Consider the following 27,342-nt stretch of genomic DNA (forward strand, 5'->3'; position numbering starts at 1 on the left):
ATAGGACCTCACTGACTCTGCTCTTTCCTGGCTGAAATCGTGCATAACCAAGAGATCTCAACTTTGTTCTCTAACAAAAACTGCATCTTCAGAACATAAAAAAGTGAAACTAGGTGTCCCCCACGGCTCTGTGCTTGCCCCCATCCTTTTTTCATCTACAAGCCTTCCTCCTCGGTATTTTTTTTTTTTTTACTAATGATAAATATCAATTAGTTTCCCATTCTTACGCAGATGATACTCCAGTCTCTACATTTCTATTAAACCTCTCCATCAACTGCTCGAAAATTGCATTAAAAGAAATCAAACCGATGGATGTCATCAAACTTCCCTCCAATTAGAACACATCAAAACTGAAATGTTAAATTCTGGTCCACAACATATCAGGGAAAATTCGGCGACCTCAGCCTAAAACATAGCTGGTCCAAAACCATCCACCAAAGTATGTTCATATCAAAAAATCTTCGAGTGATATTGGATTCAGATCTGGTATTTAAGAATCAACATTAACGACATCACAGGAACAGCTTTTTTCGTCTTCCGGCAACATTTCAAAGATTCGTCCGATTCTTTCCCTCATCGATGCTGAAACATTAATCCATGCTTTTTGTTTAATCTCGGTTGGACTACTGCAATTCACTTTTCTTCCGGGGCTACCAAATCTAATTAAAATCTATTAACCTTTAAAATCTTACATGGACTATCACCTCCTGTATCTGTCATCCTTAATTACCCCGCAAATATCTACAGGCTCCCACGTCACATAATGCAAGTCTCCTTTCCATCCCCAGAATTCACAATCATCCGTAGGTGGGCACGAGCCTTTTTCATTCCGAGCACCTCTCTTTGAGTCGTCTTCCATTTCAGATCCGCTAAGCTAATTTCCGTTGACATCCTTTAAAAGCAAACTCAAACCCATCTCTTCACATCCTGTCTCCTTGAAAACTAATTTCCCATCACCTAAGTTTTCGGCTCATCAATTACCATCCACTTCAGTCACATGCTTTTATGCAAATAATGTTTTTATAATTTATATGCTATGAGTTTTTATTTTGTTTTTGTCCTTTCGCTTTGTTTGCTTTGTACAGCCATCTGAGGCATTTCTTGTGAACTCCACATCACAAGAGATTCAGTTACAAGTTTCTAAAGTACTAAGAGCTGATACAGAGAGAATTGTTTAAGCTGTTTAAAGTGGACTCTATATCATATGGTTATGTTGTTAGAGAAAAACAAGTGGACCCTAAAAGGTGGAGTTTTCCTCTGAGTAGGCTGAAGTGTTGTGTTAATGCTGCTTGTTTAACCCTTAGATGCCATAAGTGGGTCTTTTTTGGACCCGGTGAGGTGGTTTTCTTGGAAGTATCTTTGTAATTACATTTTTGTATCATTTCATATTCCAGCTATTCCTCAAAAACACTGTTTTGGGATATCATGCCATTTACATTTTAAAATTGTACATTTTAAGAAATTGGTAGTTTTTGGTTATTTCTACCCCAAAGCTTCCATAAGTGGGTCAAAATGACCACAGACTACCATCCACAAGTGACACCTCTCAGGAAGATTATTTTACACAGCAATATCTGATACCTGTCAGTATTAATAATAAAAATAATATGAATAATTATGAATATAATTGAATAATAATACATTATATTTTTATCAGGGCCTTTTCAAGGATCTCAAACTCGCTTTACAATATAAAAGGGGAAGGTTAGGGTGGGGGGTATAGGACTATCCAAACTTGATTCAACTGGCGTGGATTTGATGGGGGGGGGGGGGGGGCTACTATTAGACAAGAGGAGAAGAGGTGAGTTTTGAAAGGGAATGGAATACTGTGAGGGTCTCAGAAGTGCGGAGATCTTTGGGACATATGTTCAAAAACGTTTTTTTTCAAAATGTAAAACAAAAAATTGTGAAAAATTAAATATTATCTAAATGTGAACCAAAATATAATACTAAATATTATACAAGTGGATTTTTCCTTTAACCAAAATGACATAAATGGCATAAAATACACATTATTCTAATACGGGTCCTTTTAGACCCATGGAAGAGTGTAGGGTCCCAGTCACCCGTGCATCGAAGTGTTAAGGGTAAATATGATCAGATGTACTACCAGTGTATTGAACAGAGACTCTGCCTACTGTTGTTTGAGAAAGATCTGATGAATTCAGTTTGTATTTTCCTTTAGACAGAAACAGAGACTAGTTCCCTGACAGTGTGGCTGCCTCCCCTCTGACTAACTAAGGTTTTCTCTTGATAGCTTTAGGGGAGCAAAGGTTCTGCTTCAACAGGTGGTGTCAACCAAGCGTTTCTTATCATTTTTTTTTTTTTTTCTTTATTATGATCAGGTTTTACTTTTAATCCAGAAGAGTTCCCAGTTACATTTATATGGACACATATGTCAGTAAATGTATCAATAAGTATCCACTCAAAAACTGAAATATATATGCATCCAATAAACTAAAGGCCTTATTAGACATTGAATATGTAACTTTAGTGGGTCCATGGATAACAAGGAAGACTGAGTGTTTTCCTCTCAGGCGCATCCCTCATTGGATTATTAATGGCTTTTGTTGCCTAATTAAAGCAATCATATTATTGTTTTCACTTTTTCCTCGTGAGATATTGGGTCTCGATTGAAATGAGTTGTTGCCTAATGCTGAATCATAAACCAAAATGTTAAATTCCTCAATGCACTGTATAAAAAGAGACAATAGAGAATGATATCTCCCAGTGATTGAACCTCTTAAATCAAGGTCACCTTACATTTTAAAGGAGCAGTTAAAGCCATGAAAAAAATACTACTCTTGCTGTTTTACAAGAAGTTGTTAAATCCATTTCTTGGTGAATCATCTGTTGTTTTTGATTTTGATTTCCTTGTGTCTCTGTTGCAGGAAGGAAAAAGCAGCAGGTAGTCACAGAGCATGGCAAAGGTGAGCACAAACAGTCCTTATCATGTTGTAACACTTCCTCTTATCTCCTATTAGCAGTATATTGGCTCTTTATTAGTCATTATAAAACAATTATTAATGCCTTATTCTACATGACCAACACATTCTCACTCCCAACTCGGCCTTTGTTGACGTTTTGTCAGGGTCCCTGTCGTCACTTTCCAACGCAAGGGGGGGCCCTTTAGCGTCGAGTTTCAACTATCAGGGAGTCCCATTGACTTGCATAGAGCTCCCTGAACGTTGGTAATAGACGAGTTGGGATTGCGGCGAAATGCTCTCTGCAGATCCACTCTCACAGCGTTTATCAACCTTTTTCTTACTCAATATCATGGATCATAAATACAGTTGAGGCCTACATTATTAGCCCCCCAGGAGTTATGGAACATTTTCCTGAAATTCTTCCAAAAATATTAGCCCCGAGGCCATTAATAGTCAATAGTGTACCCTTTCTGAGCCACAACTGACAACAACCTCTTAGAGTAGTTCTTTACTAGGTTGGCACAGGTCTCTTGAGGGATTTTGGCCCATTCTTCCATTGCAAATTGTTCCAGCTGATCCAAATTGCCTGGTTTCCGAGCATGGACATTCACTTTGAGCACCCGCCACAGATTCTCAATAGGATTAAGATCTGGGCTCTGTGCGGGCCACTCCAGCACCTTGGTTTTGGTGTCCTTTAGGAACTGTTGGACCAATTTTGACGTGTGCTTTTGGTCATTGTCTTGTTGGAATACCAAGCGACCTAAGCGAAGACTAAGAGCAGATTTTTTCATATTATCCCTCAAAATGTCAACATCATTTTAATTTTTCATGATGCCTTGCACCCAAACAAGGCTCCCTGTGCCTGAGGCTGCAAAACAGCCCCACAACATGATGTGTTCTTAGGGTTGAAGGCCTCTCCCTTTCTTCGCCAAACATAAGCAACATCCATGTGCCAAACAGTTCCAGTTTAGTCTCATCAGACCAAAGCACAGACTTACAAAACTCATCTTTACCTTTCAAATGTTCACGGGCAAACCTCAGTCTGGCTCTGATGTGCCACTCTTTGAGTAAAGGGGTTCTTCTGGGACGATGGCCCTGAAGCCCACCACGATGAAGAGCCCTCACAACTGTGTTCCTTGAAACATCAACTCCAGAAGAGGCCAGGTCAGCAACAATCATCTTGGCAGATGTCTGGGGATTCTTGCTGACATCTCGGACTATATTCCTCTCCAGAGTTCTTGAAATCTTGCGCTTTCGACCACGCCCAGGTCTGTTTCTTACAGAATGTGTCTCCTTGTACTTCGCAATGATGCAACGTACAGCAGTTCTTGACACTGTGAAGCGCTTGACAGTATAGCCTTCCCCCTTATCACGAGCCTCCACTGTCTTCTTTCTGAGCTCGAGACTGATTTCCTTTGTCTTTGGCATGGTGAGTAGGAGTAGTAGTATAGTCCCTCTCAATAAGGTATCAGAGTGCCTGTTTCTTGGAGTCCTTTTATGCTGATTGAATGCTCAGGTGTGGCTTGAAAGCTGATTGGTTGATTAGGCGTGGTTTGAAAGCAAAGATTCACATTTTTCTCTATATTTGGTATAAAGCAAGCCTAAAAACGTATTTTATTTCCCAAAAAGTACCAAAAGCTACTAAATAGCACTGGTGAATGTTTGATTATATCAATTTTTATCAATGCTGGAAACATTGGGAAGAATTTTAGGAAAATGTTCCATAACTCCTGGGGGGCTAATAATTTAGGCCTCAACTGTATGTTTGCTTGGGCTGTTGTGTTTTTATGTATGGACCGAAGAAGAATAGGTGCTGCAATATTTGCCAAATAAACAACTACAGCCATTGAACAAACGTATTTCCAGAAAAATTTACTAATCCTCCTTCAGCAAACCTTATTGTGTCTGGCCATATTTTTATAAACCATCAGATTATAAACTCTAGCCTAGCAGCCATGCAACTCATTGAGAACAGTAGAAATCCAGAGATTGTCGTATGGCTGTCGGCCATTTGCACTCTGCGTTGCATGTAGTTCTGAATGACCAGTCCACTGACAGTCTGGTTTACTGACTGGTCTTTGAGTGGCTTGCTGTTAAACTCACTGCTTTACAAGACTGGCAGCATGGTTGATTTAGCAGAAGCTTTTTCAGTCTGACACTGGGGATTTATTTATTTAAACCAATCTGATTTATGTTGAGCTGTGAATCCATTAGGTTCTTCTAAAAAGCCCTTGTGTCTGTGTTTTGATGGTTTGTATCGACTCTTCCCTGACTGAATGACTGACTGGTTGGTAGCCTCTCCTTTTACAGTTATTTGTTGATGTGTGATTACAGTCCTATTATCATGTCTCAACCTTGGATTTTTTTTTGAGTGAGTGTAGATTTGCGCAAGTTCTCTTTCATATCTTTATGACTATTAATGTAGCCTGATCTATGTCATAACAGATATGCAGTCAGAATGACAGACTGGTGGTGAATGAGAGGTTGTGAATGTTTTACTGTCAGCTATTCTTTCAGCAATGTGTTCCAAGGGTTTAGTTAAGGACGTTTTTCTTTATGTAAATGTTCTTAACCAGTTGGTTTTTATTGTCCTTGACTGAGCTTATGTCGAGTGAGTAGCAAGATTATAGAATGCTCTTTAACTATGCAGTCAAATTTAATCTCTGTCCTCTCTCTTTTTCAGAATATGACGGCAAGTTAGCCCCTGCCGGAGCATCTGAGTCAGGCATGGCGTCGTCATCCTACCTGGAACCAAACCTCAATCACTCGGCAGCGAGTGGCTGTGGGGTTAAATCCCGGTCTGGGATGCCTGGAGGTCCGGGTGTTGGTACCAGCGGCCCGGCTGCAGGCCTTGAGCGGCCCACAGCCTCCATGGACCGGGTTCTGAAGATCTTCCATTATTTTGAAACAAACAGCGAACCGTGCACCTGGGCTAGTAATATCAGGCATGGAGATGCTACAGACGTCCGGGTAAGTCAAACAAACATGTTGTACATTTGTAGCTCTCCATCATCCTCTTTTCCCTGATGCTTGCTTGTTTCTTTGTCTCAAACTGTCTCTTGTTTCAACAGGGTGTGATCCAGAAGATAGCAGAGATCCACAAATTGCGTTGTGTGTCCTCTCTGGGCCTCCGTCTCAGCCATCTGCACTCTGATGCTCTCCATTGGTTACACCCTGATTTAGGCGTGTGTCACGTCAGGGAGAAATATGAGAAACAGCACCCCCAGGAGGAGTGGAGGTAGAATTACAACAAAAAGCAATGTTTAACCCTCACTGTCTGCTCCCACTACTTGTCTGCCATTTCTTCAATTGTTTTTCTGTTACCATAAGGCATATTAAAGCCAGCTGCGATTGAGGTTCAAGATTATTAAGTGAGCTCCCTTCATCCTTAATGTTGTGCTAATATGTAGCAACAGGCCAAAAAACATAACATTATTTTCTTCTCCTCCAAGGCGCATTATTAATACAAACATGTCATCTTTTATAAATGCCCCATTGGGCTGTAAAGGGCCACCACTTGTTTAAGCTACACAACTTCCAACCAAGAGTATTTTTAATTCTCCCTTAAAAGCTACAGCTACATAACATATGGCCCCAATTAAACGAATTTATGGTTTCAATAAACCTGAATCATACTTATGTGATCGCCTGTGCACAGGCAGTAATAAAAGTAACAACAAAGTATTTCATATTGCTCACTTTTACCACCGTCCTTGTCTTTCTTGAGATTCAGAAGTCTCAATATAATGGGTTTTTCCACACTCATGATGGATGATGTTTATCTAAATTTGAAGGATCAATTACTTAACTTTCAAGCAGTGATTAGTTGTTGCTTGTGTGTTTGTTGTACATTTATAGAGCCTTATTCTACCCCTTTATTTGATACAGTATTCCAATAAGCCATGTAGGGATGATTTGCCCTGTTTGATGAAGGGGATTAAGCTGCTTGTTATTTGAAAGCAGCTTTACCTGTTTTCGTCCTACACTCAAACTATGCTGGCTCTTGGCCATCTTCAGTTGCCACAGCTCTCTTTAGAATTCAGTCTTTTTTCCTGCAGTCTATTTCTTACACCCAAAGTCATTACAATTGAAATGAGTTCAATATGAAGGGGTTGTTCACACGGCTAACAGGCAGCAGAGCAGCTCTGCCAGTTGTTGCAGCTTTGCTTCTGACGGCTGCAGAGCTACGAGCCCACAGGAGCTTCTGCTGCTGCCGAGCTATTGTTAGATCAGCAGAAGTAGCCCAGGGGATGGACTGACTCTCTCCCCGATCTCTCGCTCCCTCGCGTGTTAGCTCTCGTGCGCTCGCAGTCACTCGTTTTTCCCTTGATATTTCCCCTCCATCCTTCTTTCTCTCATCTCTCACATCTGTCCTTTCTTTCTTATCCAGCTCTATCTTTTCTCTCAAACACGCCCCGTTGTATCCCTTCTCACACTCATTTTGGTTCATTCATTATAGAACGAGGATGTTTTATTCATTTTGTCTTCAGCCTTGATTTCCTTTGTTACCTAACAGTCCTGTCCCATCACAGCAGCTTGAAGCTCAACTCTCCTGACCCATTTCTCTCCGCTGTAGTCACTGCAATATGCCAGTCATGAAATAATATATCGCTTTAAACTATGATGGCCCATCTGGGTACTTCTGGGACACAGATAACTGGCAAGTGTAACACGAGGAATGGCATTCTGCTCTATGACATTACAAGGTTATCACTTTCAGTTAGTTCACTGTCAGCTAAATATGAAATCCTGTCTTACAGTTCCACTAGACAGATATACGGTGCATAGGAAGGGCAACTTTCAGTTTAAACTGTTTCAAGCCCAGTGTTGGCAAACAGCCACGCTGCCGAGGTGACTTTGAGCAAGAAATTGAATCTACTGCGAGAAGCAAACTCGCCAGGGCCACAATGTGTGCATTACAATGACTCTAGATCTGTATATAGCAGAGCTGTGTGATAAAGCTAAAACTTTTTTGGTTTGTTTTAAAGCCTTACGTTTTACAAGATATAGTATTTTCCTAATCTCTAGATTTTTCGAATCAGGACTGCGTTGTAGGTTCTGTGATATCCTCTCAGATATCTGTTTGTCATTCAAGTCTTTTACATTGGCAAGTCAGATGCACAAATATTTAAATCACAAGTGTTCTGTTTTAAAATGCTCCAGGCCTTCCTGTTTTTAAACATTCAAAATGATGTGGTACATTTTCTGTCACATTATAATATAGGAAAATGCTCAATCCAACTTTTAGATTTTTTTTTTTTAAAGTGAAGGTTGTTTTATGTGCAAGTGAATAACACTGTGCTTATATAAGTGAGGCTCCAGGTTGTTCAGGCCTTTCATTCTCGGCCGAAGTGGGGGTTTAACATTTATTTAGGTCTGTATGCGTCATCTGTATGAATGAGTAATTATGTTCATTCTTGCTCTAGGCCTCCAACAGCCACTGAATTTAAATGCTGCAGGTTATTTTCTCTCTCTGTGGGTGTGCGGGCTGACTGTATGGTTATTTTAGCCAAAATTGTCTCTGTCGTTTTCAGGTATGAGTTGCGGATGCGGTACCTTCCTAAAGGTTACCTCAGTCATTTCTCTGAAGACAAACCCTCTCTTAACTACCTCTATCACCAGGTGAGGCAACACGGCAGGATCACGTAAAAAATATGAGATAGAAAGGTGTCCTCTTTATGAAATAATATTAACCAGTAAAAAATAGAAAGAATCTGCTCTGTCACTTCCTCCTTATCGCTTTTACATCTAACAAGGCAGACATACCTTGATACATGTAACTTAAAAACACATTTCATTCTGCTCTTACATGAGTCTGTACAACTTTGTCCTAACACCATTGTTGTTATTAAACATTGCTCTGTTGCACTGTTTCTCTCCAGGTAAAAAGTGACTACATGCACCATATAGCTGATCAGGTGGATCAAGATGTAGCTCTAAAACTGGGCTGCTTGGAAATTAGGTGAGAACATACTGTACCAACAATAGCTGTTATGCCAACAGCATGAGAAAATCAACACAATTATTCTGTTAAACAAACATTGACTATTAGTCACTGCGTATATCAGAAAAGCTTTCCAGAATATCTGAACTTAAATTCAATCTATAGATGACAAGTGAATACCGTTTCACCGTTTCTCTCTGAATCCTACAGGAGGTTCTTCAGAGAGATGCCAGGCAACGCCCTAGACAAGAAATCCAATTATGAACTACTAGAGTAAGATTCTATTCGGTTCAAACTGAAGAAATTGTGTGATGGTAGATTTCACCTATTCAAAGTTAAATATTATTTTATTTTTTAGGAAAGACGTTGGCTTAAGAAGGTTCTTCCCCAAAAGCCTCCTGGACTCCCTAAAGGTGAGGTTAAACTACTGTCAGTGTATTTAATATGATTAGTTAAACTGGACATGGTCTCTCATTTAAATTACATTTCCATATAGCAAAAGTGACAGTGTTGAAATGTCTTTGTGAATCCCAGCCTGGCTTAGTCGGCTGGATGAGCTAATGGCTGTTTGACTGAGCGACCGGCTGAGTGACAGCCAGATCTTGATGACTGAGTGGATGTCTGGCCGATTGTCAGATAATCTCATCGTATTGAATTAGTTAAACGTCCTGTTGTCACTCCCAGTGTCCGTTTTCTTGGCTCTGCATCAACTTCCTCCCAGAAAGACTTAACCTTTGTTTTTTTCTTTGTTCCCTCTCTATCAGGCGAAGACTCTTCGTAAGCAGATCCAACAAACCTTTAAGCAGTTTGCTAACCTCAACGATGAGCAGAGCATCCACAAGTTCTTTGAGATACTCTCTCCCATCTACCGCTTCGACAAGGAGTGCTTCAAATGTGCTTTGGGGGTAGGGCAACACTCCATTCATAAAGACAAAAAACGACATGTAAAGATAAATTGTGGGATCCATTCATACATTTTCCATACCTGAAAATGCGCTTTCAGCCAGGAGGGTTAGGCCTATTAAAAATTCACAGGGTAGAAATATTTAAAGTGGAAAGTCATTTTTTATTTAGATTGCTTGTCAGAACCATGCAGGGAAAGGTTAGCAATTGTGTTTTCTGCATTTGTCCCACAGTCCCGTGTTCTTATTATACTTTTCTCTACAGCAATGCATTATCACTGTCCTCTGCATAATGCAAACCCTTCTCTGTCCTAGAGGGAATATAATGCTAAAAGTACTTGAAACAGAAGAGAACGTTAAAATAGTTCTATGCTATCAATATTACATTGTTGCAAGTACTTAAAAAAGCAGTTGATATGAGGAAATGTGACATCTGTTTTAATGCTGTATTCTTCCATCTGTTTTTATTTCTCCCCCTCTAGTCTAGTTGGGTAATATCGGTAGAGTTAGCTATCGGACCAGAAGAAGGAATCAGCTACCTCACAGATAAGGGCTCAATGGTAAGTATGTACTTAAGATATGACTCATCTCACAAGGTCATCCTCAGTTTAGATTTATTCTTTTGAGATTTCATTTTTTCCAGCAAAGAAATAATCGAGGTCCCTTATTTTTTCCCTTCTTTCTTCACTATTTTAGACTGCATTGGTGTTGAATGCTAACTACTGCTTTAGGCATACTTTTAATTTGAAGGCCAGAGTGGCAATCCACCATACTGCCATCTACTGGTTTTCAGCTACAGGGGACAGAGTTCTCTTCACCCTTGTTCGAGTTGAAATGACTCTGTAAAGGAATCCATTAAAGCCATATGTTTGAGCACCTGGGGACATGATTACACATATACACAACCTCATTAAGATGTGCTTGGTACAGGGATGAAGGAAGCAGCTGCACACCTGTAAATCCAGTGCTGACATTGAGTTATTAAAATTCTACTTAATGATAACTGTCCGTCAACATATCTAGAATGAATTAAGTTGATTATTGTATGATAATTAAACGGTTTGACCTTTTTATAAACACATTGAAACTTGGTGTTGCTCAGTGTTAGAAATTTATAAATTCTGTGGTTGCTATTGTTGTGTGTAAAAATAGAAATACATGACCAACTGGTAAACATATGTATACAGTTCTTTGAGTAGATAATGTCCACTGAGCTTGAATAAATGGCAGCATGATTTTATGGAAAGTTGTACCTTATCGATTTGTATTTATTTCTTTATGTATTTGTCTTTATTTCAGCAGCCAACACATTTAGCTAACTTTAACCAGGTGCAGTCCATCCAGTACTCTCCTTTGGAAGAGAAGGACAGGAAAGGCATGTTGCAGCTCAATGTAGCAGGAGCGCCAGAGGTGAACACACACACACACACACACACACACACACACACACACACACACACACACACACACACACCGTACATACTATTATTGCATTGTCTATTTGGATATAGGGTTTGCAGTTATACCTCGTGCTTTATTACATTTGTTGATAAATGTCCCNGGTTTGAATGCAGGTGAACACACACATACACACACACACACACACACACACACACACACACACACACACACATACACACACACACACCGTACATACTATTATTGCATTGTCTATTTGGATATAGGGTTTGCAGTTATACCTCGTGCTTTATTACATTTGTTGATAAATGTCCCTTTTTTTACATTAAAGAGATTCTACTTTGTTAAACATTGTTTTCTAATGAGTAGTAATAAACATTCTACAAGAAAACCTCAAAAGGATGTAGAAAAGAGGGAAACATCACCCAGTAGGGGGAAGCGGGTGTTGCCATCTGCACTTGAGTGTCAGTGTGAGTGTGTTGTCGGGATTGAGTGTGTGCCTTGCAGCAGGCCTTACTAGTGGAGAAGCATGTGTGCCTCAGTGCAAGAGTGTCTGTGTATGGATGTGTGTGAGTGCGTAGAAGACTGTGTGTGTGTGTGTGTGTGTGTGTGTGTGTGTGTGTGTGTGTGTGTGTGTGTGTGTGTGTGTGTGTGTGTGTGTGTGTGTGTGTGTGTGTGTGTGTGTGGTTGTGTGTGGTTGTGTGTGTGTGTGTACTGGTAGACGTTATCCCTAATAAAGCTCTCATTGTGTCACTGTGAAGAAACGCTCTGTCCCACTAATCCCGAGTGTGTATGTGTGCGTGAAGCCCCTCACAGTCACAACGGCATCGCTGACTACGGCAGAAAACATGGCTGACTTGATTGACGGCTACTGTCGGCTCGTCTCCTTAACTTCTCACTCTTTCATCGTCAGAGTCCACAAAGGTAGGACGCACAACTCCTCTTACATATCGTTTTGCAGTAACATGATGATTGTGATTATTTTTATGTTTACGATTGGTAATAATATCGTGAAGCAAAGAAAAATGTCCGTGTACTATAAATAGTATTCTGGTTTGCCATCTTTCAAACGGTATACAAGTCATATTGTGGCTGATGAGGCTTTACACATGTCACTTTGAATAACCAGCAGATGTTAAGCTAGGGCTTCTAAAAATAGCTATGGCTCCAAAGAAATGGCTGCGGTGATGTCCTGGATCTAATGAATGTTTTGATTTTGTTTTTCTGCAGAGGGGGACAGAGCTCTGCCATCCATCCCCAAGTAAGTCACCAGACTCATTTAGTTTACATCAGTTGTTTTATCAATAATCAACAAGGCATCAGTTTCCTGAGAAACACAAAACATGAAGTCAATGTTCAGGTGATGCATTAGAAAATATCCAGAATATGAATGGGAATTTGTGGAGACATTAGTATTTTCTTTTTATTCCACGGCCCGAGTCCAGACCAGCATATTGATCTTCATGATAACATTATAGGACATTTAGTTGCCAGTATAGTGAAGGGAATTTCCTTTATAAGAAATAGACACTTTTTGTCCTTAATTGTCTGATCTTCTACATTGTCAAGTTACACACATGACAGGATGTGAAAGAGCTCTCATTCCTCTGCTTGTATCTACTATAGCTGCAACTGTATACTTTATGTTTTGGTTAACATAAGTCCAAAAACGGATTTTCTCATCTCTTGTTCAGAGTTTCAAATCATGAGAGGCGGATGGAAAAGCGGATGGAAGGAGTACGGACCCGGGCTGTTTGTGTCTCAGGTATAAATGCTTGTCCCGCTTTCTCCTTTCCTGTTGGTCTGTTTTTCCCCTGTCGATTTTCCTGTCTGTCTTCTGCTCTAAATGTCAGGAATGACAGTGACAAGCAGTCAGATAAAGGCCGCATAGATATGCGTGCTGCTCCCTCTATAAAGCCTCATCTGTGTGTGCAGTGAAGAGTCCTTGTCTCGCCAGATGTCCCCATGGAGAGCTTTAGTCACTGTCTCTTCCTCTGACTGCCTACTGACCTCTGACTAACTCAACGTTACACACAGTTAAATGAAAAAGACCATAGCACTAGCTATAGCACTAAGTCAATAAATCATAACACTGACCTTTTTCTCATACATTTTAACAATAAAACTAATCCTTTCTTTCCCCCTGTGTGTATTTCATGCTGCTTCTGCAGGTCAGACTAGTGGCGATGGTAAACAATCTTTCTATTAACCCCAATTAGTGACTCAATAGTATTTTGAGCCTACTGTATGTACGTATATCTCTGTATCTGCCTGTAACTGTTTCAGCCTTATCCATGACTCAACCTTTTATTCTGTAACTTGTTTCTGTGGAAAGAATGACTTTTCCATCCCTCCCCTTTCCTCTTTTCTGTCCCTCCCTCTCTGTTGTACTCCGCTGTCCTACATTCTCACTCTGGCTGTTTTATAGTAAATGCATTTTTAAATTGCTGTTAATGTGTTTGGATTTGGGCATATTGAGGATCTTTGGGAAAGGTACATCTGTGATGATGGTTACTTTTGCCTTTTTCACTCATTGTTTTTATTTAAAGATGTTCACATAGCTTCCTGAGTTGGTTTATGTTTTGTCTGATAGCTTTCAAGTAGTAATTAAGAATCTGTCCAGATGGCTCAGCATGTTAAATCAAAGTGTAGTGTCATGTGTAAGCTTGTTGGCAACTCTATCTCTGTTATTATTTTTATTTAGTTTAACCAACTTCGACTAAATGTTTCTCTGTTCTTTTATTCCCTCACCCCTTTTGCTCTGTAGAAACGGACGACTATGCTGAAATCATAGATGAAGAGGACACCTATACCATGCCTTCAAGTAAGTACACACACACACACACACACACACACACACACACACACACACACACACACACACACACACACACACACACACACACACACACACACACAATTACAACATTGTAGGCAGCTGGTGTTGAGAAAAAACACCAAAGGTCATCATTGTGCACCTGTTGGACCTCTTGAGACATGCGAGAATGCGTAGAGAGTGAAAGTGAGCGATATCTCAGGACATGAATGTGTGTGTCTGTGTTTGTGAAAAGAGATTATGTATGCATGTTTTATCAGGCATTTCCTCATGGTTGTTAATATTCAATCAAAACATCTTCCACTGACAAGGTAACACGATAACTAATCTTTTATTTAATCTAGTAATTAGCGTTACGACTGTAGTGCAACCGGATATACATTATTCAGAGTATAAAGAGTATCCTGAAATACTTTAAATGAGCTGTTCAAAATGTTTCATCATACTCCACATTACTGGAGGATCTAATGATAAGTTGGACCTAATTATAAATCTATTCACACTTTAGCTATAAATTATGCTCTTTAGATTGGTGTATAAAGGGATGGCAGGCAAGATGATGACAGACGCTTGAATGAATGAACATTTTCCGTGGTCACATGTAGCTATCTTATAAAAAAGAGGAAACCACTTGAATCACATTTTGCTTCATATTAATAGGTCTGCAAACTGTATTTGTGTCAGTGAGATGTCTCGGCTTCCTCAAACTGCTTTGAGATATTATCCCGCTGCTATGTTTACGGTACAGTAAACATTTTCTCACAGGCTCTGTCTCCTGGTATTCACCCTTTTTAAGATAAGTGTTCATCTCGACAGCTACAATGTAGAGTTGTATTTGGCGTTAAAGGGATAGTTTGGGTCTTTTGAAGTGGGCTCTCTGCATTTTTGCGGAAAATGGGATTATGTATGAGAGTACACATTAAGAGGGCCCTGCTGTGCTGCTGTTGCTGCCATGTGGAGCCTACCCACCAGGTTTAGGATTTTTCATATTAAGCTCACCGAAACGCTGAGAGATGATGCTAAAAAGGCAACATTCGCAGGCAGAGGAGATTTAACACATTAATGTATGACCGAAAAGGAGCTGGGATGTTAACTGCCTTAAAATGTTGCCTGGCTATCACAAGCTTAAGTTGATACATGCAAGCAAAAATATCAACATGGCTTTGCTTTTTGTCCATTCATAAATGATAGCTTTCACCAAAGCCCTGTGGGCAGATGTAAACTCACAAACACAGAACAAGCAAGTCGAACCAGAAAACAGCAAAATGTGTTCTCTACACAGCACTGTGTCCATGATATCTACTAGTTTGATAAACATGTTGAATGGATTCATTTATTTAAGTAAATGGCTGATTTAGTTAAAAGTTATCTAATTTATTAAATACACTCAAAACAAGTCAGCCAAGGTAACGTTAAGCTGTTCATGTCTCGACTCAAGGTGGCAGTATCCGTATTGGTAAACCACAGGTTGCCATCAAATTTAAAGGAGGTCCTTTTGGGGTTAAAGTTGGGTTTTTATGATAAAACACAGCTAGGGGTGACTGAGGGTGTGCGTGTTTGTTGCTAGCTATTTTTCTTTTATTCACATAACAAAAATAACCCCTTTCAGACAAAATACGTCAAAAGTCTAAGACAAGTTATTTTAGATATTAAAATGTTGTGCTGGCTATAGTTACTGACATACAGTACCCATAACTAAACTATCAAAAGTAAAATCATACCAATTGTTATCGACTGCAGTCACAGTTTCTGGATCTCTGTACTCACAGCTAGTTATTTCTGTCTCCTATCACTAACCCATGTTTCCCAGAATACTATGGACTAGATCAAGGTAATGATTGGAACGTACCTTAGGTCTGGTTGTTTTGTGATGGCATTTTGATTTGGTGGTTGTTGTGATCCTTCTTTTATGTTTGCTTGCCGTAAACCTAAACGTAATACTCAATGTATTTCCTTGCCCTGTTGATAAGACCCCCACCCACCCTCTGGTGTTGATGGTAGCTTTAGAACTGAACCCCAGTAGTTGGACATTGATCTTGTTTTCAAAGAAAATATTGCAACTTTATTCAGTTTACATTATTGCAAAGTTAATACATGCTTGACTTAAGGCAAGCTGTTGAAACACTGACTGCTCATTTAAGCTACTAATTTTTTGTTATATATTGTTGAAACAGGCAAGTTGACTGAAAGCATGTTCCTATTTACAACTTTGGTCAGGAGGAAGAAGTGCAATTAGAAGGAAAGGTTTAAAAAAGAAACCTATATATGTTTATGCCAAAACATTTAAAAGCCAAACCACAAACAAACAGGATAGTCTCACACTATTGTTTAACCATAGAGATCGACTTATTTTAAGATCAGGTTACATGGGCGACATTTGGAGACCGGGCCCACAGGCATTAATTATGGCTGACTGTACATTTCTCTTACTGTATGTTGCAGCTCCATTTAGTCTCCTTCCCACTACAGACGTTTTATTGTGCAGCGTACTGTAGTTGTCTCAGGCGCACATTTACTGGGCATTTCGAAACAGTAAAAGAGAAGTCAGAGATTTGTCAAAACCCTTATGCTCATATATGCTATTTTCATATGCTGATTACATGGACAAAGTCAGGTCAACAGTGTCTGCAAACCACCAGCCTCTCAGCAGCCAACCCTTCACAGACCCATTCATTCCTATTGCCTCAAAACTGAATACAGAAATTGTGCTTTTTGACTAGCTTAACCTTTACTAGCCTCACTACATATTCCTTTTGGATCAAGCAAATGTACAACTTGTCCTGGATTATTCTGTGAGATTTGAAACCCTGCCCAACCTGTCTGTTGTACAATTGACCTGACTTTATCCATATTACATTTCATTTCATATAGATATATGTGTTCATACATACCCTGAGTGTTACTGGCTGTAGTTCCTCTGTGTTACATGGCATGTTGGATGTGGTTTGCTGATGCTGTTGTTGCATGCTGATGACATTGAGCTATGCTAATTGCTTTAAAACTAAGCTTGTCAGAGGAGAAAGGTTAATTAACTTTATGCATCTGGAAATAATTACATTTGAATAACAACGATGAAACCAGATAATGTCGCTCAGATGAAAAAGGTTTGTTCCGCACATTGTTTATCACTCTAGCAAGCTTAGTAAATGCAAGGGCTGATTAAGTTGCTGTGTTTCTTTTGCATCTAAAGGTCCTATCTGTTTGTGTGTCTGTATCTTTGTGTTCATGTCTATTTTTATTGTGTATATAGCAAGGGACTATGAGATTCAGCGAGATCGTATTGAGTTGGGACGCTGCATAGGAGAGGGTCAGTTTGGAGACGTCCATCAAGGAGTCTACAACAGCCCGGTATGTCTCTTTCTCACAGAAACACACACACACACACACACACACACACACACACACACACACACACACACACACACACGAAAGGGTGCAATATCTTTAATATCTGTAGCCCTTGATGAAAAGTAGCTTTATATCTGAATAATATACGGTAATTAAAACAGCCTATTATAGAATTCCCTTTACATGTAAATGCATTTTCTGCATAAATTATACATTCAAACTCATTGCAAATGTACAATAGTAGTAGATTTAAAAAGAAATCTTACGAAAGAAATCAAAATCTGCTTCTGACCTTATTATACGTTTGTGTGTTTAATTAATGCAGTCTTTTGCTAACCTCTTTTATCTTTGTTCTCTCTCTCACCCTCTTGCAAAGTCGCTTTGAAGCTAGACTACAAAGAATAAACTGAGCTGGAACTCACGTTAGAATAACTGCACAGTATAGTTGTAGAAAAAGGAAGTGATTGGATGGACTTGCCACTCATAAACCATGAGGATTAACCTATAAATCTCCTCATTATATGTTATTATATGATAAACAAACAAATAATAGGCTCAGTGTATTTTAATAGGCAGTGAATTTGCTGAATACAGCTGCTTCTGTTGTAATGCTGATCATTTTCTTCACTTCTGTTTTTTGCAGGAGAACCCGGACCTCTCTGTGGCCGTGAAGACGTGTAAGAACTCAACGTCAGACAGCGTCAGGGAAAAGTTTCTCCAAGAAGCATGTAAGGTCCTCAAGTGTGTTTCTCAAATGTTACCTTCTAACAATTCACTCAATACTTTTCAGAACACTACAGAAAATCGTGCAGGCTGCTAATGATCTGAACCTCTCTCCATGCAGTGACCATGCGTCAGTTTGACCACCCGCACATCGTGAAGCTGGTGGGAGTCATCACAGAGAATCCAGTGTGGATCATCATGGAGCTCTGCACACTCGGAGAGGTACGACACTGATATCAACTCCTATAAGGGTGTTCATTATCCGCTGGATTACATGGATGTGCATGTGTTTAAAATATGATTGGAGTAATTGTTTTGTACAGAATATACCTCGAAAGTGTTTCTTGTTTTGACACATTTTTTCAGTATTTGTCAAACAACAAGAGAGAATTTATCAGGTTAAACTTTATGGCAGAATTCAGATTATACAATAAATTGAGCACAAAACCCTTAGTCTGTTTTTGAAATAAATGTATGTCTAAAATTATTCGTTCAGTTGTTTGGATAAGTGTCTTCTATCATTAAACAACAACATTGGGATGTAAGGACAAAAATCGAGCAGGAAAGTAAGAAGATTCCTCTGTGAAAGCATGTTAATAAGTACAAAATAATTGCATTTGTTTTGGTTTATATTTCTGTTTTCATTAGTTTGTGATATTGGTTTTCCTTATATGCACATTTTAAGGAACATCTGAGCTTATGATGCATCACAACACATGTATCTGCAGCAGAAAAGCTGCCAACTGGTCATCTACTGCCTAAGTCTAATACACCCACATGGACCACGTCACACAATCTGTTGTTGACATAAACGATAATGTCCCCGTTAATTTATCTTGCATAGTTCCTTTTTATTCTAGTAATGGCACAGTTTGATTTATAAAACTGTTTGATAACTGTTGTTATTATTCCTCTCGTTCTGCCCATCTATCTCAATTTCTCAATTTTCTCATATCCCTGTCTACCTCTACTTTTCCTGATTTCTGTAACTCTGTCACCATCTAATTGTTCCTCTCTCCCTCTCCTTCTCTCATCCCTTTGTTTGTGTTTGTGTGTGTTCTCCTCCACAGTTGCGGTCCTTCCTCCAGGTGAGGAAGTACAGTCTGGACTTGGCCTCTCTCATCTTATATTCATCCCAGCTCAGCACGGCACTGGCATATCTGGAGAGCAAGCGCTTTGTACACAGGTATGTATAAAAGTCTCATATAATATAAATTTACAATGATATAGTTGCTTTTTAAATTGGGCTTGATTCAACCTATAAAGAAACAATATTAGTTTATGGAAAATAGATATTCCCTTCGAACCATAGTCCAGCATTGCAACCTTATTGGAAGATCACAATGAACAGCGTAGGTCTCATTTAATAAAATTTTTAAATAAAATGGAGAAAAATTGGGAATTGGGGAAACAAATATTGTCACCAACTCCAAGCATGTGGTTTCCCGAAAATCAAAAATAACGATATTATCATGATGTTTTTCAAGAAGCCACAGGAGAGAAATGTCTGGTCATGTAAATAAATAAAATAAATGTGGAAGTGTTTTGGATTTCCTCCCATTTTTGTTCTACGCTCCTCAGGGACATCGCAGCACGGAACGTATTGGTGTCCACAGCTGACTGTGTAAAGCTGGGGGACTTTGGTTTGTCTCGATACATGGAAGATAGCTCTTATTATAAAGGTAAATATAACACCTTTTTAAAAAGACACCATTTCCTGATAATTCCTCACTTAACCATCTTTGATCCTCATAACCAATGGAGCAAATCAGCATTATTATTCATTGGACTGACATGATTTTAGCTGATCATTAAAGTGTAACACCGTCCTTCTGATTTCTGTTTTTCAGCTTCTAAAGGTAAACTACCTATTAAATGGATGGCTCCTGAATCCATCAACTTCAGGCGATTTACCACAGCCAGTGACGTCTGGATGTTTGGTGAGTTAAATGTGTTGACATGCTTTCTTCTTTTCATTTCTGTGGGTTAAAATGTAAGGTTTTAATAAAAATGTTTAGATTGAATCTTTTTCACTCTTTACTCTCAGCATTTTGCAGCATTTAAGAGCCAATTTCTTGCCGTCTCAGTCTCATAGTGACTGACTTTTTCTGTTTTTCTGTCTTTCCATAGGCGTCTGTATGTGGGAGATCCTCATGTTCGGCATCAAGCCTTTCCAAGGTGTGAAGAACAACGACGTCATCGGCAGGATAGAGAACGGCGAGCGCCTGGCGATGCCCCCTCAGTGTCCTCCTACTCTGTACAGCTTGATGACAAAGTGTTGGTCGTATGATCCTAGCAAGAGGCCACGCTTCACTGAACTCAAAACACAACTGAGGTACTTAATGGAGTGTGCTTTGGGAGTATGTGAGGGTCTTTCTGTGTATCTGTAAGAGCAAACATATTGTGGTTTACTTTATGTCTTTAAGTTGGAGAAATGTGGGGTTCAGTGTCCTGCTCAAGGACACAAACCACTGATGCTCTTTCTCTTTTCTCTCTTTTCTTCTTTGACAGAAAGATAATTTATTCTATCTGAATATTTACTTTACCTCAAATGAAGAAGCAAAATAGGCATTTTTGTGTCCCTTGCAGAAATGTTGCGTTGTAATGCATTGAGTTAAAGAACCTAGACATAGTAAAACGAAATTTTAAAATGTACGTTTTTTCTAAGATAGCCTCCCCTTATATCTACCCCAATAATGACAGTATTAGTTTGTTTTCAAAATGATACTACCAGCCTGCCTGTCTTTTCAAAGTGAAGTTGTTACATTTGATCCTTCTGCATGTTAATCTATACTATTTTCTCAGTTGTAGTTAAGATAAAGGACTGTGCCACAGTTAATTACTTCTGCTCCTTACACCTTCCTGACAGCAGGGGTCACTGTCTGTTATATAATCAAACCAAATCAGTGGAAGTATTTTACTTTTACAATTAGGCCACATACTCTGGCTTTTGGAGAGGTCTCATTTACATGACTTCTTATTTGTTCATTGGAGAGGCAAACTGGATCATTTTATTGTCCTGGCTTTTTGTCTGCTCTGATTTAATCCAGTTTTATATACTAGATTCAATTTAATTATCTTCATTTACGGAAATGACGGCATAAATCTTGTCACTCCACTAAATTCTCCAGATAAAAATGTATCTTATCATTTTCAACAAATATTAAGAATATCCTAACTTGCAGATTTCTTTTAAAGTTGAAGTTTGTGAAGTTCATTATCTTCAGCTATACGTGTGTTTGGCGTTGTTTACATCTACACCGGTTGAATAATATATATTCTAGTATTTAAGTTAATTTGTACCCTTGTATACAGAGGACAGCAGTTTCTACAGGTTTTAACACCCTCACATTAACCTTTATGTCAGCTCTTTAACCTCAAAGTCATTAATGTTTCTTTTCAAATGGAGTCAAAACAAAACTGTCCAAATACTTAACATCCTGTTTGGGCTGATGACTGTATGATCGGTATGGCAACAAAGATATGATAATGACAGAGATAGATTAAATGAGATATCTCGGTCACGCCTCGCCTCCTTGTTAAATGATACATCACTGCCTTGTTACCATCTTTTCCCGGAGACAGATTAGGAAACAGAGAGATCTTATCCATCAGGAGACAATATGCCGGCCACGGTTTGATCAGATAAGGCGGAGCTAGACAACACTGTACACATTTTAAACAATTTGCTGCGGTAGTCCCTGAGTCACTCATCACCGTGATGTTCCCCTTTCAGTAGGAAGAGTCCAACGTATTCAAGAGTCATATTATGTCGCAAATAACTTGGCAAGACCGTTCACAATTTGTAAACTGTTTTATTAATGTACTGAGGGTCGATAAGAAGGGCAACTTTGAGGAATAAGGTAACATTGTGTCAGTCGTCATCTTGTGCCAGTTGCAAAGGAGAGAAAATCCGTAAATCTGACATGTTTGATGATTTATATCTGCCAGTGTGGGGTTACAGTATGTGATTACAATTATTGCTAATCACAGCATGCTGGCAGCCAAAATAACACCCACAGCTCTCAGATCATAATTTCCCCCCAACACGCCTTCACAAATCCGGCCCACCAACATGTTGAATATCAGTACATTTCAATTTCGCTCCAGTGTTGTAATGCTTCATCAGAATTTTGGCTCTACTATGTGCTACAGATTTGAATTCTAACACCCTCCTTCTGACGACCCGTAAAACTATGCAGTTATAATCTATAGTTTTGTAGAATAAAGTAACGTTTTTCCGAAGGCAGAATTGTAAGAAGAGTTAGCACTGTTTATTTTTCATTCATCATTAGATTTATGTAGTCTTAGAGTAGGAGTAGAGCTTTTCCCAGCCACCATGACTCAACAATTCATAATCATACAGACAGGAACAGACCTGCAGTTTTTTGTTAGTGATCCTGTAGCTCTACAGTGGAATCAGATGAGGATGTATTCTTGCAACACAGATCTTACATTCATTAAATAAACAACAGGATATGAATGTACAATATGAGCTGAGACAATAGGACACTACTTGGATTACATTCTGTGCACAGTTTGCTTGCTCTTTCATATTTCTTCAGAATCAGAATACATTTATTCGTTCCACAGAGGGGAAATGTGCATTTGTTACAGCAAGAAAAGAGCCAATGACGGCTTAATATTAACCAAGAAACATAAAACAAGATTAAAAATAAAAACAATTACATATTTACAAAATACACATCCTGTAACAGATCCTGTTCTTAAACACGACAGCGGCATTCCAGATGTTAGCTGCCACTTTATTTACAGCAAAACCAGTCTGCCTTATATGATGGCCTTTTATCCTTTTTCAAAATATGAACTGTTGGTTTGCAGATTGATGTGCCAAAGATATTCCCCCGTTTATTCATTAATACATGAATGTGTCGTCTAAAGGTTAATTCATGTTTTATTATGAAATCCTTCCATATATAATCTATTTAAGATACCTTTTGCCACACTTACTGAATGTGAGTTAGTGAGTCTGGACAAACATGGATGTAAACTGTAACTAAACTGGTTGAACGAGGTACACAACACAAGGGCGGCGCTGATTTTATTTGTTAACATTTTACACCATGATGCTAATTTTGAGGCTTGCACTCGTATATACATATTTAGATAAAACAACCGCACAAAAATCAATTCAAAATGCACATTCTTCCTCTCTCTCTCTCTCTCTCTCTCTCTCTCTCTTTCTCCCTCTCTGTGACCTTCTGCAGGCTCTGAGGCTGGAGGAGGAAGAAGTCTCTGGAGGTTCATCTTGTCAGCGGGCGGAGAGAAGCTATATTTCCTGCCATCCTTCAATGAAGGCCACCTGGAGAGGCTCAGGTAGGACTCAGTGTAATGTCGCCGCGGAGAATAAACAAATACCCAAACTGATACAGAAATAAACCATGCATACTATTTAGTTTGAACAAAATGAACACTGAACCATGTTGAGGATTTAGAGGGACATTGAGGATGTAATTTTCAACCTAAAATGTGTGTGTATGTAAGGTAAGGTACATTTATTTATATAGCACATTTTCAGACACAGAGAAAGACAAGAAGACAACAGAAAGGAACACAATAAATAAACACAATGGAATAACAAATTCATGAAAACCATGCATAAAAGAGATACAGAATAGTTTAAAAACAACAAATGTAAAGTTTTAAAACGTGGGAAAACATCTTGAAAAAAAAGAAAATACACTCATTTTCCGTTACCGTACATTAAAGCGGAGATAATTAACAACAAGCATTACTTCTTTTTTATATCCATTACTTATTCAGTCTTCAAACCGTCAAACTACGGCTGGTGATGTTGAACAGTGGCGAGACACGTGATGTATTTCGTTTTTTAAGATAAGATGGTAAATGGACTGTACTTATATAATGCTTTATCCAGTCTTTAAGACCCCTCAAAGCGCTTTACATACTACATGTCATTCACCCATTCACACAGAGCAGTGTACCTTACTCTAGGACCTAACATTCACTCAGAGCAGTGTACCTTACTCTAGGACCTAACATTCACTCAGAGCAGTGTACCTTACTCCAGGACCTAACATTCACTCAGAGCAGTGTACCTTACTCCAGGACCTAACATTCACTCAGAGCAGTGTACCTTACTCCAGGACCTAACATTCACTCAGAGCAGTGTACCTTACTCTAGGACCTAACATTCACTCAGAGCAGTGTACCTTACTCCAGGACCTAACATTCACTCAGAGCAGTGTACCTTACTCTAGGACGTCCTAAACATCTCATACAGACAGTGCACCTGAACTCTTAGGACCCTAAACATCTCCTCAGGAGCAGTGCACCTGTCACCTCCTAGGTCCTAAACATTCACACAGAGCAGTGCAACCTGACTCTAGGTCCTAAATTCACACAGAGCAGTGCCACTCTGACTCTAGGAACTCTAACTTTCATACAGAGCAGTGCACCTGACTCTGTACTGTTGGGATGCCTAACATTCATCACAGAGGCAGTCTATGCTTTGCTGACTCTAGGACCTAACATTCACACAGAGCAGTTAACCTGCTCTAGGGGACCTCAACATTGCGACACAGATCAGTGCACCTGACTCTAGGAACCTAACATTCACACAGAGCCAGTGCCACCTGACTCGTAGGACCGAAACATTCACTCAGAGCAGCTGCACCTGACTCTGTGTGAATGTTAGGGCTTCCTAGAGTCAGGCTTGCACTGCCTCTGTGTGGAATGTTAGGCCTTAGAGTCAGGTACACTGCTCTGTGTGATGTTAGGTCCTTAGAGTCAGCCGTACACTGCTCTGTGGTGAAGGTTAGGGTCCTAGAGCTTCAGGTGCACTGTCTGTATGGAAGTTAGTTCGCGCGGGGAGCTCAGGCTGCACCTTGGGAATGTGAACTAAGTCAGGTGCCACTGCTCCTGTGTGAATGTTAGGACTAGAGTCAGGTGCACTGCTCTGAGTGATGTTAGGCTAGAGTCAGGTGCATCTGCTCTGGTATGAATGTTAGACCTAGATGTCAGGTGCCACTGCTCTGTGTTGAACGTTAGGTCCTAGATCATGGTGCACTGCCTCTGTGCTGATAGATGTTAGGACCTAGAGTCACAGGGCACTGCCTCTGTGGGAATGTTAGTGAACCAGGAGTCAGGTGCACTGCTTCTGAGTGAATGTTAGCCTAGGAGTATGTGTGGGCATGTGCTCTGAAGTGGTAATGTTATGGTCCTAGAGCAGGTACACTGCTCTGTGTCTGTGACATGTTAGGTCTAGAGCATGGTGCACTGCCTCTGTGATGATTATGTTAGCGTCCTTAGAGTCACGGTGCACGCCTCTGTAGTGGAATGATCATGTGTATGGCTTATTGTATCTGTGTAAAGCGCTTTGAGGGGTCTGCATTTTGGAAGTTCTGATTACTTGTGTTTTTAACGCCCTTTGAAATCACTTTCAGAGCCGGCCGGCCTTGCCTCCAAATCGATCAGCTGTTGGGGCCTTTTATTTTGATCGGTATTTTCTACTCCCAAAAAATCGAAAGTCGCGGATGCCCAGTGCATTCACGCTGTGCTGCATGTGTAATTCTTCGAGATAAATAGCTGTGTTTTGGAAAATTGAGTTGTCTGTGGAAGTAGTGATCTGTTGCTGAGAGCCGTTGCCATGTGTGTTTTGTGTGTTAAAGCTCAAACGAATCTTTGGTTTCACCGGAGACGTGTTGAAGTGAACAGGCTGTTTGTAGTTGTTCTGTCCTGTCCGCGTCTTATCACTTCTGTGGCATGTGTTCCCACCTGTCGTCTTCTGACTTCATGCTCTTGGCTCAACCTAAGTGTCCCAAAAGAGTTTGTGTTGGCGAAACCCAATAACAAAAGACAGACCTCCTCTCTGGACTAATCACACGCTATCGATTCCGGTTCCTTCATTGTTTCCTGTCCGCACTATCCTCCTGATGCCCTGTCGCCAACCCCACCCGCCAGATGTTATGCTGATAGAGGTTCCCCCGTCCAGGATTCATCTCAGCGCTTCAGAATGCCCNCAAGGGCGGCGCTGATTTTATTTGTTAACATTTTACACCATGATGCTAATTTTGAGGCTTGCACTCGTATATACATATTTAGATAAAACAACCGCACAAAAATCAATTCAAAATGCACATTCTTCCTCTCTCTCTCTCTCTCTCTCTCTCTCTCTCTCTCTCTCTCTCTCTCTCTCTCTCTCTCTCTCTCTCTCTCTCTCTCTCTCTCTCTCTCTCTCTCTCTACTCTCTCTCTCTCCTCTCTCTCTCTCTCTCTCTCTCTCTCTCTCTCTCTCTCTCTCTCTCTCTCTGTCTCTCTCTCTCTCTCTAAAACACAGAAACAGGAAAATAAGAGTGCACATTTCACTCCTGTGGTTTTTACGAGTTTGCTAAAAACCAGCGTGATCAACACCTTAAATTCCATCACAATTACACTGCCAATGTTCTCGATGTCAGCTTTCCTCTTTTACCCCAATTGTACTCGTCCTACTCTCTCTTTTTGTACTTTCAAACTGCACTTTTTGTGCTCTTATCTTCTCCTATCCTCTTCCACCTTTTCATTGTGTCCTCTTAATCTTACCCTTTTTCTATTTTGGTTTCAAACAAATAATAGTATAATAAAGGCGGTCTACTCATCAGTCCGACACATGTACAGTTTGAGTGTGGTTACATGTTGTAATGGGCTTAAAACCCAGTGTGGAAAAGTACGTCCAACTGCAACTCAGTGCTAATCCGACAAAATGTAGAACAATTATTTTAATTGACTGTGGCATGAAGAAATAGTGAGGAACCCCCGATGTGCCTCATTCAGTGTCTTGGAAACCAAGTCAATATTGACCACGTTAAATGTGGTCGCTGGCTATTAATAGGGAAAAGTCCTGCCATATAAGGATATACAGTTTGGCTTACTTTGGGTCTGGCTGGCCTTTATATCATAATATCAATTATAGGTCTCTCCTGCCAAATATGCAGCTCTCAGCTAGTACTACAGTTTTCCTACTCGGTGGACCAACGTGTGTGTGTGTGTGTGTGTGTGTGTGTGTGTGTGTGTGTGTGTGTGTGTGTGTGTGTGTGTGTGTGTGTGTGTGTGTGTGTATAAACAGTGGGCAGCTACCAGCAGCTACAGCTTTCCAAAGAACAGAGAGAGAGAGAGAATAAAGACTGAGAGAATGAAAGAAGGATAAGCAGAACTAGTGTAGCCTGCAGTCTTTGTGTTCAGCTACAACTGTCTGTGTCACCCTGCCAGGAATAGTACATGTTAC

General features: G+C 39.9%; 2 protein-coding genes across 4 annotated transcripts in view; both read left to right on the forward strand.

Annotated features, from left to right (window-relative positions):
* Positions 1-27,342, forward strand: part of LOC104967573 (carboxypeptidase Q) — a gene marked incomplete at its 5' end in the record, with an annotated part of 309,328 nt that overhangs the window by 191,591 nt on the left and 90,395 nt on the right. The gene's annotated exons all lie outside the window — the stretch shown is intronic.
* Positions 1-27,342, forward strand: part of LOC104967557 (focal adhesion kinase 1) — a 71,950-nt gene that overhangs the window by 20,992 nt on the left and 23,616 nt on the right. For 2 of the 3 annotated variants that reach the window (XM_010797048.1, XM_010797047.1), the window contains exons 3-24: positions 5,611-5,897; positions 5,999-6,165; positions 8,462-8,549; positions 8,810-8,889; positions 9,082-9,144; positions 9,230-9,284; positions 9,636-9,776; positions 10,256-10,333; positions 11,073-11,183; positions 11,999-12,116; positions 12,423-12,453; positions 12,887-12,957; positions 13,364-13,381; positions 13,960-14,016; positions 15,839-15,859; positions 17,279-17,376; positions 18,020-18,104; positions 18,221-18,321; positions 19,170-19,285; positions 19,681-19,781; positions 19,950-20,039; positions 20,230-20,434. In XM_010797048.1, the coding sequence (XP_010795350.1) occupies positions 5,655-5,897; positions 5,999-6,165; positions 8,462-8,549; positions 8,810-8,889; positions 9,082-9,144; positions 9,230-9,284; positions 9,636-9,776; positions 10,256-10,333; positions 11,073-11,183; positions 11,999-12,116; positions 12,423-12,453; positions 12,887-12,957; positions 13,364-13,381; positions 13,960-14,016; positions 15,839-15,859; positions 17,279-17,376; positions 18,020-18,104; positions 18,221-18,321; positions 19,170-19,285; positions 19,681-19,781; positions 19,950-20,039; positions 20,230-20,434 (2,138 nt within the window). In that variant the 5' untranslated portion in view covers positions 5,611-5,654. The remainder of the gene's footprint in view (positions 1-5,610; positions 5,898-5,998; positions 6,166-8,461; positions 8,550-8,809; positions 8,890-9,081; positions 9,145-9,229; positions 9,285-9,635; positions 9,777-10,255; positions 10,334-11,072; positions 11,184-11,998; positions 12,117-12,422; positions 12,454-12,886; positions 12,958-13,363; positions 13,382-13,959; positions 14,017-15,838; positions 15,860-17,278; positions 17,377-18,019; positions 18,105-18,220; positions 18,322-19,169; positions 19,286-19,680; positions 19,782-19,949; positions 20,040-20,229; positions 20,435-27,342) is intronic. The other variant, XM_010797049.1, reaches the window with a different exon arrangement.

Source organism: Notothenia coriiceps, unplaced genomic scaffold, assembly GCF_000735185.1.
Source record: "Notothenia coriiceps isolate Sejong01 unplaced genomic scaffold, NC01 NC01_scaffold00037470, whole genome shotgun sequence".
NCBI classification, from domain to species: Eukaryota; Metazoa; Chordata; class Actinopteri; order Perciformes; family Nototheniidae; genus Notothenia; species Notothenia coriiceps.